Source organism: Muntiacus reevesi, chromosome 3, assembly GCF_963930625.1.
Source record: "Muntiacus reevesi chromosome 3, mMunRee1.1, whole genome shotgun sequence".
Classification (NCBI taxonomy): Eukaryota; Metazoa; Chordata; class Mammalia; order Artiodactyla; family Cervidae; genus Muntiacus; species Muntiacus reevesi.
Genome location: NC_089251.1, coordinates 144,217,214 through 144,235,237, shown reverse-complemented (window position 1 = coordinate 144,235,237; position 18,024 = coordinate 144,217,214). Strand labels below are relative to the sequence as shown.

The window sequence follows — 18,024 nt, the reverse complement described above, 5'->3', positions numbered from 1 at the left end:
TGTACAGCTCCTATTAACCTTGACCTCAGAGTTGTTAATCTATTGGAATTACTCTTCATGATCCCCCCAATTCTGTTTACCTTTTTGATCTCCTCAGGACTGCTTTTAGTGGCAAGTAAACTTACATGGAGATGGAACTGCCTAGATAGTTCGCAGCCCTTCCTTAGCAGGCTATGCCGGCAGGGGGCAGGAGCACCTTGATGTCCGAGGACTGTGGGACAGTCTGTGGGACGTTCCTCTGAGATGTTCTGATGAAAACTGTTTCCTGTAACTTCTGAAGAGTCAGCAATCTTATCTTAAAAAGCCCCAGAAATAAAAAAACACCCAATTTACAGTGAAGTGGGTACCTATAAATCTTAAGAGTAGTTACTTTTTCCAAGAGCAGAATTCTAGAGCAGCTAAGGGGAAAAAAAAAGTATTTGGGTAATAAAAGTCAAGCTTCAATATAGAATAATCTTAACATAACCATGAACTTAATGTTTTAACAGAATAGGCTTTGCTGCTTCAGAGTTGTTGCCAAAACTTTAAGCATAGGTTGGATCCAATTTTGAAATTTTGTGGTACAAGTTAAGGATGTCACTAATTAGCAAGTCACTAGCTCTTAACAGGCACCTGTCTGCACTGTCCTCAACAGCAGGATACTGTTGATTTTTCAGTACAGCCAAGCCAGCTGACAAGATTGTCTCCCTTGCCCTGGCGAAGCTTTGCTGGGTTAGAGGAGCTGAGCAGAAGGCCGTGGAAGAAGGCACAGTACTGTGTCATCTGGCAGTGTTTTTCCTGAACACACCGGGGAAGAAGAGAGCCAAAACAATAGCAGTCTCCAAATCACATCCCACCAAAAATCCCAATTAAAAAAAAAAAAAACCCTAGGGAGTAAAACATGAGAAGTATATCTAAAATATCATTTTTGTTTTTTTGATTCAGTTGTTTCACATAAAGAGGGAAAAAAGTTGATTAATAGCCTTGTCTTTGGAGAAATGTAAAGGGCTACAGCCTGTTGTCAGATAGTCACCAAGCCACTGACAGCTCCTCTCCTCTGGCTGTGTTCTCCTGGTGTTCTAAAGGATGTCTGCTCTCTCAGGAAAATGATACACTAGAAGAAGCATCGGTTCAGGATGGCTACCGTCAGGACTGACACAAGCAAGAAGGCCCAGAAAATCCCCCGCTGAAAAAAAAAGGTTGGATCTTACGGCTCCAATCAGGAGTGAAGGAAGACTGAGGAAACATGATTTCTTCCCTCAGGGAGAGCGGTCCATCCTCATATAAGAGACCACCACCACAATAAAAAACCCTAGTGATGAACGTTTATACCATTGGATTCAGAGTCTTCAAAGTCCTCTATCTCACAAATAAGGGGGATCCTTAGAAGATAAAGCTGCAGGCAGAAGACTGGGGAATCACTTCACTCGTGAGTCGCAGTGGCGCTTGGCAGCGTTACTCAAATGTACTCATTGCAGTGCATGCTTAACTGAACAATATAGATGTGGCAAAGGTCACTTCATAACCATGAGAATATCAAGCACGTAAAACTTTGTGAACTGAAACAGATCTAAAAAAGTATCTTTTAAAGAAGCAGGGCTATAACAAATGCACACTGGTATATATTCTTATTGCTCTATAAACAGGAGTATACTATCACATCCTGGAGATGTTACAATGGGGGGGAGGGAGGTTTCCACTTTCTCCCATGCAGTACTTTGTTGCAGAGTGAGAAATCCTGTGTACACAGCACAATCTTGCTAACTCTTGAATTATTTACCATCTCTGTCCCACTTTATGGACATCACTTTTTCCTTACGGATAGGGTCGAACACTTCTGCAGTTGCATTGCTGATCCCTATTCACAACAGGCAAAGATGTTCATTACAAGGTGTGCTGACTTATCACTGCTGGGGAGGTACTTTTTATTCTCCCATTTAAGAGCAGTTCTAAGGTTGGCCTAACGGTCAATTTATCATCACAAATTGCTAAGTCAGTACACATTTCTCAAATACCAAGGAAAATTCAGAGGGGAAATAAAACATCTAGCAGTACAGTGTGAGCATATGGAATTACAGTGTCATTAGAGCAATGGTTCCATGTTGCACCAAACTGCATATGCACAGTACGTAGTGTCACCTGCTGTCCTTGGACTACAGACTCCATCAGAACACCTGGTAACTGGATAAGTCTCTACGACAGGGCTACAACAAGCAAGGACCTATTGTGCTCCGGTCACTATGGGTGAAATCGTCGAAACACTCATTCCCCCCCCCCCCCCCATGATAGTCCCATACGTAAATGAATTCTTTGTATGTCACATTACTAGCTACAAAAAACCTAATTAATGACAGCTGCACAGGGGCCAGTCTTGTTCTCTTTTCTAATCCATCCCTTCAGACAGCAACACACAAAAAAGACTCATTTCAGAAGGTGATTTTGTTTTTCGTAGTGATGCAACATAATGGACAAAGGATGTGAGTATCTGATATAGCAGTTGTCTATGGATACCTAATATCAACACCCACTCACAGCACACACTATAAGGAGGTAACTGGTGACCCAAAGACACGCCGGGACAGAGCATTCCGAGGGTATCATGTTGGATAGTCTCTTACAATAAAGCAAAGCAAGGATCATGAAACCAAACTTGATGGAGCTTCACAAGCTCGTGGAAAGGATCCCAACAGTACAGAAAGAACTACAGCATAACAGCACTGTTATAGGCAAAGAGCTTACCTGTGACAGAGCAGTCTAGATTCCGTTGGGGTCATGGCAGCAGTACTGCAACTAGAATGGTTTAGTCACACCACATATTTACTGTTTTCTATGCACAACCACACACTGATAGTGTCTGAAAATTTCCCCACACTGCACTATGACCCGTTCTATGAAACTGATTCCTAATTAAAGTGCCCCTTTATGTAGAGAAAAGAAGTGTCAAGCAGTTCTAACTTCACCCAACTGGGGGAAAAAACACAAAAGCCCATAGACACACCAAACATTCTGGTCGTCTCCTCAAACTGAGAAATAGCACATTGTACATCTGTCCTTAATATATAATACACAACATGCACAGAAAGGCCGCACATGGACACTTATAAAATACCTTCTAAGTAAGTCTGAGGTTTTTGGTCCAGTCCAAATGATAGATAACAGAAATCATAAGGGACAAGACATATATCCCCTTCCATGCCGCTGCCACCCAAAATACACAAAACTCATTTTCAGATTAGGAGAGAAAAAGAATAAATAGAATCACTTTCAGCTATATATATACATATAGATATATGTATACATATATATACATACACACGCTACCTATCTATATATGTATAGCTATGTGTGTACCCGCACATGTATACACACACACAGAGCTGAACACTACCTGAATAACGACGACATACCAGGAGGCTCTGAACACCTGAATTCATAGATGATCAGGTGAGCTGATTGTAGAACTGATTACAGGTTGCATGAAAATAAAATCCTACGGTAGCTACCAATCTCTAGAGAGCTTGGTGTTCTGGTCTCTCTTGGGGGGAGCGGGAGGCGGTCCTCTCCGCAACGTTGCATAGCCTGATATGTGACTGCCTCCGTAAGCGGCTTTCTGCTGCTCAGAAAGCAGTTCGGGGGGTGGCGGGGGCAATGCCATGTCATCCATGGTGGCCGTGGGCTCCGCTCTAGACACGCGGGAGGAGGAGAGCGAGCCATGCCGGGTGATGGACTTGCGCTGCAGTGTCCTGTTGAGGTCAGCCAGGAAGCCAGGCTGGACACTAAGGCTGGACTTGGGCGAGGTGGGCACTTGCGGCACGACTGCGGCCGTGGCTGGCTGCTCCGAGATCTCGGCTTGAGTGAGGCGGGTGCTATCGTTCCGTTTGGGTCGCGTGGGCGGAGGGGCCTTCTTCACCGACGTTTTGGCCCAGGGCTGCGGCTGCGGGTTAACAACGGCCACTTTTGGAGAGGTGCTTCCTGAGAACACTGCTGGGATGTCGATGGGGGGCAGAGGAAGCTCGGTTTCTGGCGGAGGCGGTGGGAAGTCGGAATCGGACGGAGGAGAAGGGAACTCCACCGCCGAGTCCTTGCCGCGCCCGCTCAGCGCAGCCGCCTTCGCGGACACGCATCCTTGCTGGAGCACCCCGGGAAGGTTAACTCCGGAAAGATGGAGTTTTCCTGGCTTGGGGGGCGCTGCTGGAGGTGGTGGGGTCTCCTTGCCGGGAGACCCCGAGGGTTCGGCTGGGGATGCGAACTTGCTGATCAGACTGTCTACTGAGGGTTTCTTGGGCTCAGGGTGCTCCGCACAGCTGCTGGACTTAATGCTGGAGTTGCGCTGCGGGGTCGGGGGCGGTTTCTTTCCCCCAGGACTGCAGGTTTTACTGGTCTTTTTGCCCGGAGAGCTGCTTTTGTCGGGGGCAGGAGCCGCTGTGGGTGTGGCTGGCGGCGGCGGCGGCGGCGGCGGCGGGGCCGGGGCGGTTGGCGGTGGAGGCGGAGGGAACACCAGGCTGCTCTCCGGCGGAGGCGGGGGGAAGTCCGGAGAAGGGACAGGGACAGAGCTGGGCTGCCACTTGGGCTTCGCTTTCACGGCAGGGGGGGACTGTGGGGCGAGGCTGACCGAGGCAGTCTTTAAGGGCGGCCCCTCGGCGGGAGGTGGGGCTGGAGGTGGGGGGAACTGGCTGGCTATCTGCTTCACCACGGAGGGCGCCGGGGACAGCGGGGAGGGGGGTGGTTTTACACTGAAGCTCTGCTGCTTGGGTACCGTGGGCGGGGGCACCGGACCCGGAGGAACAGGGGGAGAGGGTGGAACGTGAGACACAGGAAGAACCGGCTGCTTTTTTACTGGGGGGACTGGCGGAGTAGGTGTGGATGGCAATGATTGTGTCACTGCGGGGGCCACCGTCTTGATGCTGGTTGGGGGGGGCAAGGTCACAAGGGGCTTGGGGGGGGCCTGGGGAGGCAGGGGGGCAGGGACGGGAGGAGGAGGTGGGGGCGCTGGAGGAGCTGTCTGCGTGCCGTGTTGGATGTGATGGATCTTCAGTGGAGGAGGTGGGGGGCTGAACTGGGGCAGGGATGGGGTGCAGGGGGCGGGCTTCAGTTGGGCCATAGCCGAGCCGGGGGTGGGGGGTGGGGGCGGGGGCGGCGGGGGAGGCACCACTCCATTGGGGGGTACCAGGATCTGAGGCTTCACTGACAGTGAGGTGGAGGGCTGCATCCCTGATGCAGGGGGAGGCTTAAAGAGGGCTCCCGAATGCTGAGACGCGTTCTGCAGCCTGGTGATCGTGCTGTACTTAACAAACATCGTGGCTGCGGAGCCCGCAGACGGGGCGGACTGGCTGGGCAGGGGAGGGGGAGGCGGAGGCGGAGGGGGCGGGGGAGGCGGGGGCGGAGGGGGCGGGGGCGGGAGGGGTGGTGAAGGCTGTGAGGCCGTGTAGGGGGTGACTAGCTTGGGCTGTGGGGATAAAGGGGGCATGAGTGAGGTGTAGGGCCGATTCACAGACTCCATTCTGGCCTAAAAGGAGTATAAAAGGGAGGTTGGGAGAGAGAAAACACAACAAACAAAACAGTTACAGAGGTTAAGATTTGACTGTTAAACTAAAAAGCAAGGAATCAAGAGACATGCATGAAAGGATGCAGCTGCTGGTGATGGTAAAGATGGACAATGGCAGGAAGGCTAAAGTCCAACTCCCTGGGTAACAAGGGCAGGGAGAAAATCTGTTTACCTAACAATCTTCTCTAATGCCTAGACTGCTTAACTACCTGGGGATAATTTCCTGCAGCAAGTCTGTCTGGATGATGCTTTTTGACCTCTGGTTTTCACACACCCTGCCCCAGGGCGAGCGCCAGGGCCTCGGAGCACGAACCGCCCCCTGGACTGTGGCAGAGGGAGATGTGATGACTGGAGTTCACCTTTCGGTCGCGGACTGCATCCACATCAAGCAGATGCCATAACTGGGTTTAGGAGAGCTGGTGGAGGGCCTCCGGAAGAATGAGGATGGCTTTTTGATGCTAGCGAGCGGTATGAGTGTGAGAATGCTCAGCAGGCGTGCACAGTCACACAGCAATGAGTGAGCTTGGCACACACACGCGTGTCCGTGAGACACTTGCATCCAACATGCACAGAAGTCCAGCAATGCAGGTAAAGGGGGGTGTTCTTTACATGTGTTTTACTGGAAAATACATAAAGAAATGCTTCATAAACATTACAGCTAAAGAGCATAAAAATACCATACAGAAAAAGCCAGAAGAAAAGGAGAGGGAACTTTGGAAGGCTAAAGGAAATGTATCAAGACACAGGAGCTAGAGTTTGCCAACAACTACTGAGCAGCCCATCTGAGCCCCTCTGGGCAGGGCCCAAAGGACCACAGCCAGTCATTATCTTACAGAGCTACTCATGCATGGATGCGGTTCACTGCTTCTGAAAGCAGAGGAAGGACTCTTGGCTTAGCCACTCTAGGTCTATCTTTTGGGCTCTTTGAACAAACTGTGAGGATCCAAGATAAACCATCTGTTTTCAATCTGAATGACATCTAATGAGCACTGGGAATGCTTAGGTTAGTAGACTAGAAGGCTCATGACAGTGCTGAGTTCTAGTGTCCATCAGGTCATTCACATGTTCCTTTAATAACTGCACATCAAAATAAAAGCATTAGTTTGCAAGATCTGGTTACAGGAGTCACCCAGGTTAATGTGCTTCCAAAGAACAGCCCCTGACCTTAACTTGACCCTGTCTTGACTGCTGCAGGGGTGGAGACCTTAGCTGTGCTGGCCTTCTCATTTGGCACCTGAGACTGTGGTAACAAGGAGAAGAAACACACAGGGGGTCAAGACTCAAGCACAGTGTCAGTGCTGTGTGGCAGAGTTCATGGTCTTTCTGAAACTGCGTGCCAAGAGGTACTCTGCTGCTTGATCACAGACCATTTGGACCCTTTGCTTCCCTTGGCCTTTCTCCTAACAGTTGGCTAGTTCCACAGTTTAAAATGCACGTGGATGACACCATAAAATTAAGTTCGGTAAGGTAAAGGACTTTTCTTTAGGCACCTGAATTTTGTAAGCGCAGCTTCTCCACAATGTATATGGAATATCAGCACCAGATAGTCCTGTTCCATTCAAATTGATTAAATATGGGAAGGAAAAAAATTCCTTAACAGTCTGAGCCTCTGATAAGGGGGTTAACTGTCCTTGTCTTGAGAATTCAGGTTATTAGCACCAATTCTCAAATATTTAATCCTAAGAGAAGGTGTTCCACCCCCACACTGGGTTACCTATGCCTCCTCCACCCTCCCCAAGTCCAGTTAATCAATCATATATGGAAATAAAAGAATAAATTGAGGGGAAATAGCCATTTAACTCTCACTGAATGTACTTGTGTAAGTGATTCAGAGAAGAAAAACAAAAATCAGAATGATTTTTGGATGAAAACAGAATGGCCAGACTGGGCGAGCTCCTGGCTCCTGGCTCCTGGCTTCGGCGTCTACCTGCGCCAAGACAGCCAAGACAGATGAGAGTGGCAGAGCTGGGACACCACGGCCCACTGGACATCAGAGACAGCCTGATATGGGGAACCAAAGGACCTCTCTGTGTCTAAGCAGCCTTGCAATGATTACACTTGTCCTTCAGCGTCAACAATGAACAACCGTCTATGCAAGGCTTGGGGGTCCAGTATTTTAAGGGGATTAATTGGAATTTAGTCTTCCACATAAACTGTAAATTGAGGAAAATTTATCAATGTGCAAAGAAATGCCAAAAAGCATAAAAGAAAAGGAGTTTGAATAAATTAATAACCAATGAAGTAATAATCAACTCGTAGCAGCTTCTCTGGAACAACAGCAAGGCTTTGGCACTAGAGGGTGCTGTTGCTCCATCCAAATTAACAGAGGAGAGGAGGACATTGTTATTTCTTAAAATTCTGAGCCACTGATAAAACTGCTAGGTGGTTTTTTTTTTTTTTGAGATCTTAGCTCATCAGAGCCAATTCATAAATATCCATTTCTGAGAAGCAAAGAAAAGAATACTGAGATAAGGCCAAGAAACCTTCCTAATGAAGGAATAAAAGAGCAGTATGCTACCTGCCTCCCCCCCGGAACACTAGAGAGACTTCCCCTCTACCCTGACCCCAGCGCGTTACCTTGCTGGACTCTTCCAGCTGTGTGCCTCGCTTCCAGGCCTCAGAGAAGATGGAGCTCACCATGCTCTGGGAACGGACGTGTCCTGCCGGCTGGGTGTCAGACAGTCCACTGTCAGACTGACTGGAGTGATTGGACTGAGACTCTGAAACATTTCAAAAGTCAGATTAAATAAGTACTGTGACAGTATAAATATGTACGTTTGTATAAAGCTTTCACTTGAGATTAGCCGCGATGCAGAATGGCAGCAAGTTACTGTTACCTGACCGTGTTTTCCACTAGACAACCTCTCTCATCCTAGGGTAAATAGGAGATCTCGATTCTTTTTAAACTGCTCACCAGGAGAAACTGATAACTACAACAAAAGGTCCATGTGACATGTGGTGTCCTGACAATCTACCTTGTAAGAACTCCTAGCAAGTAAGAAAATCAATGAACCGTGAATAGAAGAGTGATTTTTTAAAATCATATCTTCATTATATTTGAGAATCCATCTTTTTACATAATCCTGGCTCCAGGCCATCTCAGGGACTTCTCACTTATGAATTCAGATCCATACATGATGATTACTGCTTTTATCCCAGCAATGAACAATACTGGGAATCTGACCGCCAAGTGAGAAGTGTGTTTCCTAGGGCTTTGGGTGTTGGCACCACAGTGAAGCAGCTGGCCACAGGCTGGCTGCCTGAAGGGCATGGAGACATTTCAGGGGCCCTGGGAATGGCAGAGGACACAGTGGAGCCTGACTGACACCTACGGTTCAGGAACTAAAAACAATGATTTCACTGGACACCAAGTCAGGTGAGGCAACCCTACGGGAGCACCTAGTCCAATGTCTGGTATCTGGTCTGAGAATCAAATGTTAAAGCTATTCCCACTTCTCTGTGAGGAGAGGATATGATTAGACTGCAGTATTAAGTCAGTCCTGCCAAGTTAATCAAAATATGCAAATATAATAACCACAAACTCCTTTAGATAAAGTTAAGACAGTATCTTCAGGGTAAGAAATAGAAGCAATAGAGGATAAAACCAACTATTATCTTAATAGTTTAATATCCAGGACAGCAGCAGCCTTTAAGACAAGAGGCTGGAGCATGTAGCTTCCTGAGCTCTCTTCACATGAATGTATATGATTTTACAGTTTACATTTAAAAGTCTTCCTAATACTTAATATATACAGACAGAGGACTCTGGAGTGGTAAAAGGCACTATATCACTTCATAAAATACCATTGGAAGCACCCAAATTAAGTGCTGCATAAATTTTTAAAATATACATCTTTTTTCTCAATCTTCCTCTTATTCCATTTTCTATAACCCTACTTGTGACACAGTCTTCTTACTTTGCCTTTCCTAATCTACTGCCACAAAAGTTTCTTCCTCCCAGTTTAATAAACATTTTAGAATAGTTATAGACTTACAGAAAAGTTGCAAAGCTAGCACAGAGTTCCTACATACCTAGCACCCAGTTTATCTCATTAACATGTTACAATATTCTGGTCCATGTGTCACGACTAAGGAACCAATACTCAATATTAGCTAAACTCCAAACTTTATTTGGATTTCACTAGTTTTTCCACAATTCCATTTTCTGATCAAGGATCTTATCCAGGTTACCATATTACAGATAGTCGTCATGTCATGTCTATGACAGTTTCTCAGACTTTCCTTGTTTTTGATGACCGTGACAGTTTTAAGAAATACTGGTCAGCGTTTCTGCAGCATGCCTCTCCATTTTGATTTGTCTGATGTTTTTTCTTTGAAGTTATGGGATTTGGGGAGGAAGACCAAGAGAGGGAAAATGCCAATCTCCTCACACGGTACCAAAGGTACAAACCATCACTATTACTGACTACCCTGATCAGCTGGCTGAGGCATTACTGTCAGGCTCCTTCACTGTAAGGTTATGTGGCCCCACTCTGTGCTCTTGGGAAGCAAGTCACTTTGCACAGCCCACAGTCAACGAGGGGGTTAAGCTCTACCTCCTTGAGGGCAGAATATCTGCATAAATTACTTAGAAATCTGTACAGGATATTGGTCTCTTCTTCTCCATTTATTTAATTCAATTATTTATTTATATCCCCGTGGAGTGATAGGTATTTATTTTATAATCTGGATTATAGCCCTATACTATGTTATCTTGTTGCTCAAATTGTTCTAGCTTTGGCTACTGAGAGCTCTCGCAGTTTGAGTTCTGTGTCCCTTTTACAGACTCCCATCCCTGTGTTCTTTTGAGCACTTCAACACACGATGCTCCAGGCTCATCTTATATATTCTCTGCCACAGCCCTAGAATCAGCCACTCACCAGAGCCCTGACTCCTGTGTTTTGGAAAACGGCATTGAGAGGCCGAGGTTGAGGCTTTTGGCATTCTCACTGCTACTGGGCTGTCACTGCTTCTAGCCCTCTAGGTGGGCAGAACCAAAGAACGTACGTGTGGACACGAGCCCATGTATGTATACATTCACAGTGTGTTTCTGTTTACTTATTTAGGGATGGGATTAGTCATACAGTTTCTAAATCAAATAAATATTTATTTCATAATATAGGCCATTAGAACAAAAAAATTATGCTTTTAGATGATACGGATATCATTTATGGAACTTTTGAAGGGAAAGAAGCCTATATCTTAAGATGTGATCATAGCATCCTGGTTTAAAGGATATGGGAATCTGAAAATAAGCACCTTTTTAGTATCACTGATTTCCTCTGAAAACTTTAGAAAGTTTGACTTAAACAGCTTCCTTAACTGTTGATACTGAACAAATTCCAGTTGTTTCCACTCCACTGAAATGTCAGGAAACCTGTGAGGATTAGAGGGCAGTTTCATGATGATTCTGAGTACTCTTCTCCAAGCAACTTTCTATCCCCAATTGTGCATCAACACTTGCTTTCAGCAATATGATTTTTAAATAAATTTCACAACAAAACTCTTGGCTTTACCACTTCATATATTGGTTTTCCATTTCAAAACATTATGAACTAGGTGATATTATCTGCTCTAAAAATTAAAAATCGCATATGTGCCTACTGATTAAAATTTAGAAATTATGCATAGCCCTAGTTTTAAAAAAATCACTCTGAGATAACGGATCTCCTATCAGTCATTATACAAACACCTTCCTGTTAGTAGTAGAGTTCTTGAGGCATTTCAACCTACCTGGGATGCTGGAAGAACTGGATCCTGATTTAATGCTGGAGCTGGATAAGGAAGTCCAATCATAAGCCGATTCTGTCCTCTTCAAAGCTTCCTGATAGTTCATGTAGAGCTGCTTCCCATACTAAATAGAAGGCAGTAAATGAGGACATCTGAACTTTACTGGGTATGATATGGGTATATGGGGCAGGAAAAGGGGGACACATTTCTGTTTACTGACTCACAGTTTGTGATAAAATTAATACCCTGTAATACTTCAAAAATTCTTTGAATAGCAGTAAATTAGTATCTACTCTTATCTGTCCTCATTTTTAGGAAGGCAGCAAGAAGTTAAAACTTGATTCTGTTAAGGTTGATTATCAACACAAATATTTTTTCAGTTATTTTTAAAGCAACTTTGATTTTATGTCTATAATAAATTTTATTTTCAGTTACTTAAAAGTGAATAAATATCCTTTCAAGGACTACATATCATCTTTAAGGTGTCCTTAAAAAGTTTTTTTTAAGACTTTATTTTTTCTAGAGCACTTTTAGGTTCACAGCAAAATTGAGAGGAGGGTAGATTTCCCGTGGACATTCACAGCATCTCCCATTATCAACATACCCTACTAGAGTAGTAAATTTGTTATCATCACTTAGCTCACATGAGCACCTGAGGTTACCTTAGGTTCACTCTTGGTGTTTACATTCTGTGGGTTTGGACAAGTATATAAGGACATGTATCTACCATTGTAGTATCATATGGAGTATAAATATTTTCACTGCCCGAAAAATGTTCCACAATCCACCTATATTCATTTTTCCTCCAACCCCAAGGCAGGTGAATTTTTAAAAACATTCTTTTGTTCAGGTGAAACTCTGCTATATAACAACCATATAGTGCATTCTCCAAAGCCAAAATAAATCACTTTGGTGCTGCATAAGCTTTTACCAGCAGTATTATTCCTTGGATACCAGTTGGTAAAAGTTTATCCCCATCACCGAGAAAAAAAGACACTTAAAATATGAAACTTAGGCCTGACAGACAGAGACACTGGCAAAATTATGAATATGAAACAAATAATAATTGTAATGACAACCAAAACCATATCACTAAACACCCATCATTCCATTATCAAACCAAAAGAAAACCTACCTTTGCGATTCGGATACCATTGACCCACTGGTGCAGGGTCCTCATGTCATCACAGCAAAGGTATTTGATGTACTGAGATTTCTTCTGGATCTGCGGGTGCTGCAAGATTAAAGGCAAAACCCAACTAAGTCCCCTGGAGAAATAAGAGAGAAATTCTATCAAAGCTTAAACATATCCTGACAAATTACAGGTCACTGGAATAATGGCCAAATCATTTATACCTCTTAAACATCCATAAGGTCGAATAAAAGGGTTCTAAGTATTTTTACAAAACAAACAAGGAGGCAACTTGTGTTAAGTTTTAGGCCAAGATGTTGAAAGTTAAAAAAAAAAAAAAAATCCTTTCCATCACGGAAAACTCCAAAATACCACTTCTACCCTTCAAAGGAACGAAGGCTACCACGGCTAACAAAGTCAGTGGAATTTTTCACCTATAACGGAAGCGAATGAATGAATGAACTGAAACCATGCAATCAGAAAACTCCAGATGACAGCGTCTTTGGTAAAGCCTCCGGTGCCTCTCTGGAGGTGAACGCCTGGGCGGAGGTGAAGCAGAGGACACAGCGCCTGAGAGGCAGTGCTGCTCCCTGCCGTGGGCTGAGCAGCGCTCTGCAGGCCCCTCTGCCGCAGCCTGTACTTCTTGGTTGAGGCTTGGATGGGAGGTGACTGACTTGACCTTGGCTACAAAGTACAAGTTCAAGAATAGACTCAACATATTTTAACTCCACTGAGCCACAACCTCTAGTTCCCTGGGAAGAAAACTTGGTTCTGGATTTAAAGACTGTTAATTACTACCTCTCTTTTCAGTGGAAAAATTTTATTTCACCTGGAGAAATATTGAAATTTATGTTCAACTACAAGAGGCTGTATAAATTCTCTAACCAAATGTTTGTTGTGAAAACCCATGAGAGCAATAAAATAAGCAATTTTATAAGTTTTCAATGCAGCAGGAAAATTTGGCCACAAATATAAGTTATGTATATCTGCATTGTTAAAAATCAATCCCTCTGGTTGACAAGAGAACTGTAAATCCATTTACTCCATTTTATTCATTGCTTTACAGAGCTCAGCCCCAATGATAAAACATTTAATATCAAAGCCAATTTAGTTATTGAAGGCTGCAGTCGGAATTTTAAACAATTAAGCCCTCAACAGTAACAGGTTAGCAAAACAACACTTAACCGTTTTCTCCCTGACAGTAGAGGCTCACAGCCTTCTCCTGGAGTCCACTCCCTTGTCCTCACTGTGTGCCCACTCGCTCAGTCATGTCTCTTTGTGGTCCCATGACTGCGGCCCTGCCAGGCTCCCGTGCCCATGGAAAATAGTGTGCCCTAGTATTTTCAAGAATACTAGAGTGGGTTGCCAGTTCCTACTCCAGGAGCTCCTCCTGACCCAGGGGTCGAACTTGAGCCATTCACATCTCCTGCACTGGCAGGAGGATTCTTTACCACTATGCTGCCTGGGAAGACCGGGTCCTCAGTAAGTCTTCATAAACCAGCACGGCAATCTTGCAAGGGCAAAGGACAGGCAGAGGTATATGTATTCTTCTATAAAAGAAGGATGGGGAATTTTATTTCATTCACTCATTCAAGCAACATCTAATGGACAAGAACTACCTGCCAGCTGCTTGAAGTAGGTGTTGGGCTACAGCATGCATATAACATAGAAGGGCCCACAGCTCATGAAGAAGATAAAATGAGCTGATTGAAAGTGTTTTCTTTGGTGTTGCCAACTAGGGCTTAAAGAGCTGTTCTTCATCTCCTGCTTCCCTGAGGCCTCACCTACAGGACCGGGTTCAGGTATCTGAACAAACAAGGGGCTGCAGGATGGCTCTGAGCCTTTATCGCCCACCATACCCTCTCTTTACAGTGATTTACAAACCATCCTCCCCCGATTCCTTCTATTTCCCAGAAGGCAGTTACCACACATGGGTGCTCAACTGGAGCAGTGGCCTGCCTGAGCGTATGTGTGTGTTCTCATCATTCTGTACAAGGCAATGTTTTTCATCAATACAACACAGAAAATCAGAGAGATGATCCTCTATCCTTCTCTCTGCCTCCCTCTAACCTGAGAATCCAAATACTACCCTGAAGAGAACTATGATATGACTGAATATCTGCAGATAACTTCATTTTAGGACCTCAAGAATTTTTTTTTCAACTGCCCACGTAATAAAGGCATTCCTTCTACAGCCTTCGTTTTGGTCATCCAGGCTCTGCACCAGTGCCTTAGGAGGTAACCTGTTCCTCTAGTATATTGTTACTGTATTTAAAGTGGCATTTATCGAGCACTTAGTATATACCAGGCATTAGGCTGAGTCAGTTCAGTACAGTCAGTTCACTCAGCCATGTCCGACTCTTTGCGACCCCATGAATCGCAGCACGCCAGGCCTCCCTGTCCATTACTAACTCCCAGAGTTTACTTAAACTCATGCCCATTGAGTCAGCGATGCCATCCAGCCATCTCATCCTCTGTCGTCCCCTTCTCCTCCTGCCCCCAACCCCTCCCAGCGTCAGAGTCTTTTCAAATGAGTCAACTCTTCGAATGAGGTGGCCAAAGTATTGGAGTTTCAGCTTCAGCATCAGTCCTTCCAAAGAACACCCAGGACTGATCTCCTTTAGGATGGACTGGCTGGATCTCCTTGTAGTACAAGGGACTCTCAAGAGTCTTCTCCAACACCATAGTTCAAAAGCATCAATTTTTCGGTGCTCAGCTTTCTGCACAGTCCAACTCTCACATCCATACATGACCACTGCAAAAACCGTAGCCTTGACCAGATGGACCTTTGTTGGCAAAGTAATGTCTCTGCTTTTTAATATGCTATCTAGGTTGGTCATAACTTTCCTTCCAAGGAGTAAGCGTCTTTTAATTTCATGGCCGCAGTCACCATCTGCAGTGATTTTGGAGCCCAAAAAAATAAAGTCCGACATTGTTTCCACTGTCTCCCCATCTATTTGCCATGAGGTGATGGGACCAGATGCCATGATCTTAGTTTTCTGAATGTTAAGCTTTAAGCCAACTTTTTCACTCTCCTCTTTCACTTTCATCAAGAGGCTTTTTAGTTCCTCTTCACTTTCTGCCATAAGGGTGGTGTCATCTGCATATCTGAGGTTATTGATATTTCTCCCGGCACTCTTGATTCCAGCTTGTGCTTCTTAGGCTGAGTAGTTCACATATATTAGCTCACCCCACCCTTGTGAAAACCCCAAGAGTTACATATTATTATTTCTACTATATAAGAAGAAACTGAGGGACAAAAGGGTTAAGACAGCATTCAAAGCTGCTCACCAGTAAGTGAAGAAATCAGTATTTGAAACCATGCCATCTCATTCCAGGGCCTAGACTATTAATGTCACACTACTACTTTATTATGCTTTATTTATGGTAGCTTCCCTGGTAGCTCAGACGGTAAAGTGTCTGCCTGCAAGGTGAGAGACCCAGGTTCAATCCCTGGGTTTGGAAGATCCCCCAGAGAAGGAAATGGCAACCCACTTGCCTGGGAAATCTCATGGATCAAGGAACCTGATGGGCTACAGTCCATGGGGTCACAGTCAGACGAGACTGAGCGACTTCCCTTTGTACTGCTCTATTAGGGGTGAGATTGTCTAAATCTGCCGCCTTACTCCTTTTTACCCTACACTATTATTCCACCACTTTAAAAATCACACAAGAGCTAAGAGTGAGTATGAAGGAGACATCCTTTGATAAAAATTGGAAGCTGGGCATTTAGATTTCTTAAAGACTCCAAAGAGAATACAGGCATGCCTCGTTTTACTGCACTTTCCCTTGGTACACTTTGCAGTTACTGTTTTTTTAAAGAACAAATTGAAAGTCTGTGACAACCCTGCCTGGAGCAGGTCTAGTGGTGTCATTTTTCCAACAGCATTTCCTCACTTCATGCCTTGGTGTCACATTTGGATAATTCTTGCAAAATTCCAAACTTCTACGTTATTATTATATCTGTTATTGTGATCTGTGATCAGTGATCTTTGCTGTTACTATGACAACTGGCTGAAGGCTCAGATGATGGTTAGTGTCTTTAGCAATAAAGCTTTTTAAAATTAAGGTATGTACATTGTGTTTTCTTTTTTACAGACATAATGCTATTGCACATTTTAAATATATTCACTGGGAAACCACAAAATTCATATAATTTGCTTTATTGCAATATTCACTTTATTACACTGGTCTGGAACTGAACTCACAGCAGCTCTGAGTTAAGACTGTATATAATGAAATTGCTCCACCTCACAAAATGAACAGCTATTAAAAAAGAAAGGTTATCATTTGATTTTTTTAAATTATGTTGATTTGGAAAGTTTGCATTCTCTGACAAAAGGCACAAAAATGGAGAATTAAATAAAAACATTTAAGAATAGAATTAAGAAATTTTGGATTACTATCATGCTACCATTTTTCTTTATGTATGTCAGAAATTAGAATGAGACAGACAATTCCTAAAATTCTGTAACTAAAAAGTGATGCTCTAATATCTTGGTCCAAGCGCCAAAAGAAAATACTGAATGTGCACAATCCATTTATTACTCTGGAAATACATATAGACCTGAAAAATCAATTCTCTCAACTAACATGCTAGACACTAAAAAATAAGACTATATACTCCACCTTATTACTTCCAGGATTATCATTATAACATCTTTTAATTAATAATAGTGTTTGAGAAGTTCATGCTCATATTCTATCCCTAAATCCTGACCATTTTTTTCCTTCCCACCTAACATATTAAATTGCTTTGTCTCACTTCTCAAGGGATGAAAATTTAGTCCTAGCTAAGCTGACTATTCGAACAATTGGGTTTCCTTTAAGAACTTAATTACACATGCATATACATGTCTCCCAAGTGTGTACATCTTTCAGATAATATATCAACATATATCCTGTTTATTTTTATACTGTCAAATTTCATGAATCATCTCTTCCCATCATTTATTTTCATTATTATCTTTAAAAAACTATTTACCAAATAATGTGTTTTATGACTTCCTACAAGTGTGTACCTACTTCCTGTCTCCTGCACTTCACTGGAAGGATTCAGACTCAGTCATTATAGCCCAGAGCTGATGAAAGGGATCAGGCCCTTACAAATATTTACATTTGCATTTGTATACACCCTGTGTGGCAGCATTTTTTGGTTTGTCAGAACTCATATGTTCAAGAATAAAAATACTTACATAGGAAAAAGCTAGTGCAAGTTTATAAGGAAAAAAAGACATGTCTTAAATACTAATAGTTGAGTGAAAGTCACTCAGTTGTATCCGACTCTTTGCGACCCCATGGACTACACAGTCCATGGAATTCTCTAAGCCAGAATACTTGGAGTGGGTAGCCTTTCCCTTCTCCAGGGGATCTTTCCAATCCAGAGATCGAACCCAGGTCTCCCTCACTGCAGACAGATTCTTTACCAGCTGAACCACAAGAGAAGCCCCACAGTTGAGCGGTCTCAGGCAAACTGATCCCTTAAACTGGTTTCCCCATGTGGAAAATGGGGACTCTAGATCAAACCTGTGAGGTGGGTGCTTACAGTGTTCCAGGGCAGTACCCTCCACCCTGGTTCTTTAGTATTATCTACATCCAGTGGTGTGTTGTTTTTTTATTCAATACGTTAAATATTCCC

At 43.9% G+C, this 18,024-nt stretch overlaps 1 protein-coding gene across 3 annotated transcripts in view; it reads right to left on the bottom strand.

Annotated features, from left to right (window-relative positions):
* Positions 1 to 771: 771 nt before the first annotated feature.
* RAPH1 (Ras association (RalGDS/AF-6) and pleckstrin homology domains 1) overlaps positions 772 to 18,024 on the bottom strand; it is a 97,852-nt gene continuing 80,599 nt past the window's right edge. For 2 of the 3 annotated variants that reach the window (XM_065930755.1, XM_065930756.1), the window contains exons 11-14: positions 12,390 to 12,488; positions 11,258 to 11,378; positions 8,102 to 8,244; positions 772 to 5,485 (exon numbers count right to left, since the gene is read on the bottom strand). In XM_065930755.1, coding sequence (XP_065786827.1) covers positions 3,479 to 5,485; positions 8,102 to 8,244; positions 11,258 to 11,378; positions 12,390 to 12,488 — 2,370 coding nt within the window. In that variant the 3' untranslated portion in view covers positions 772 to 3,478. The other variant, XM_065930757.1, reaches the window with a different exon arrangement.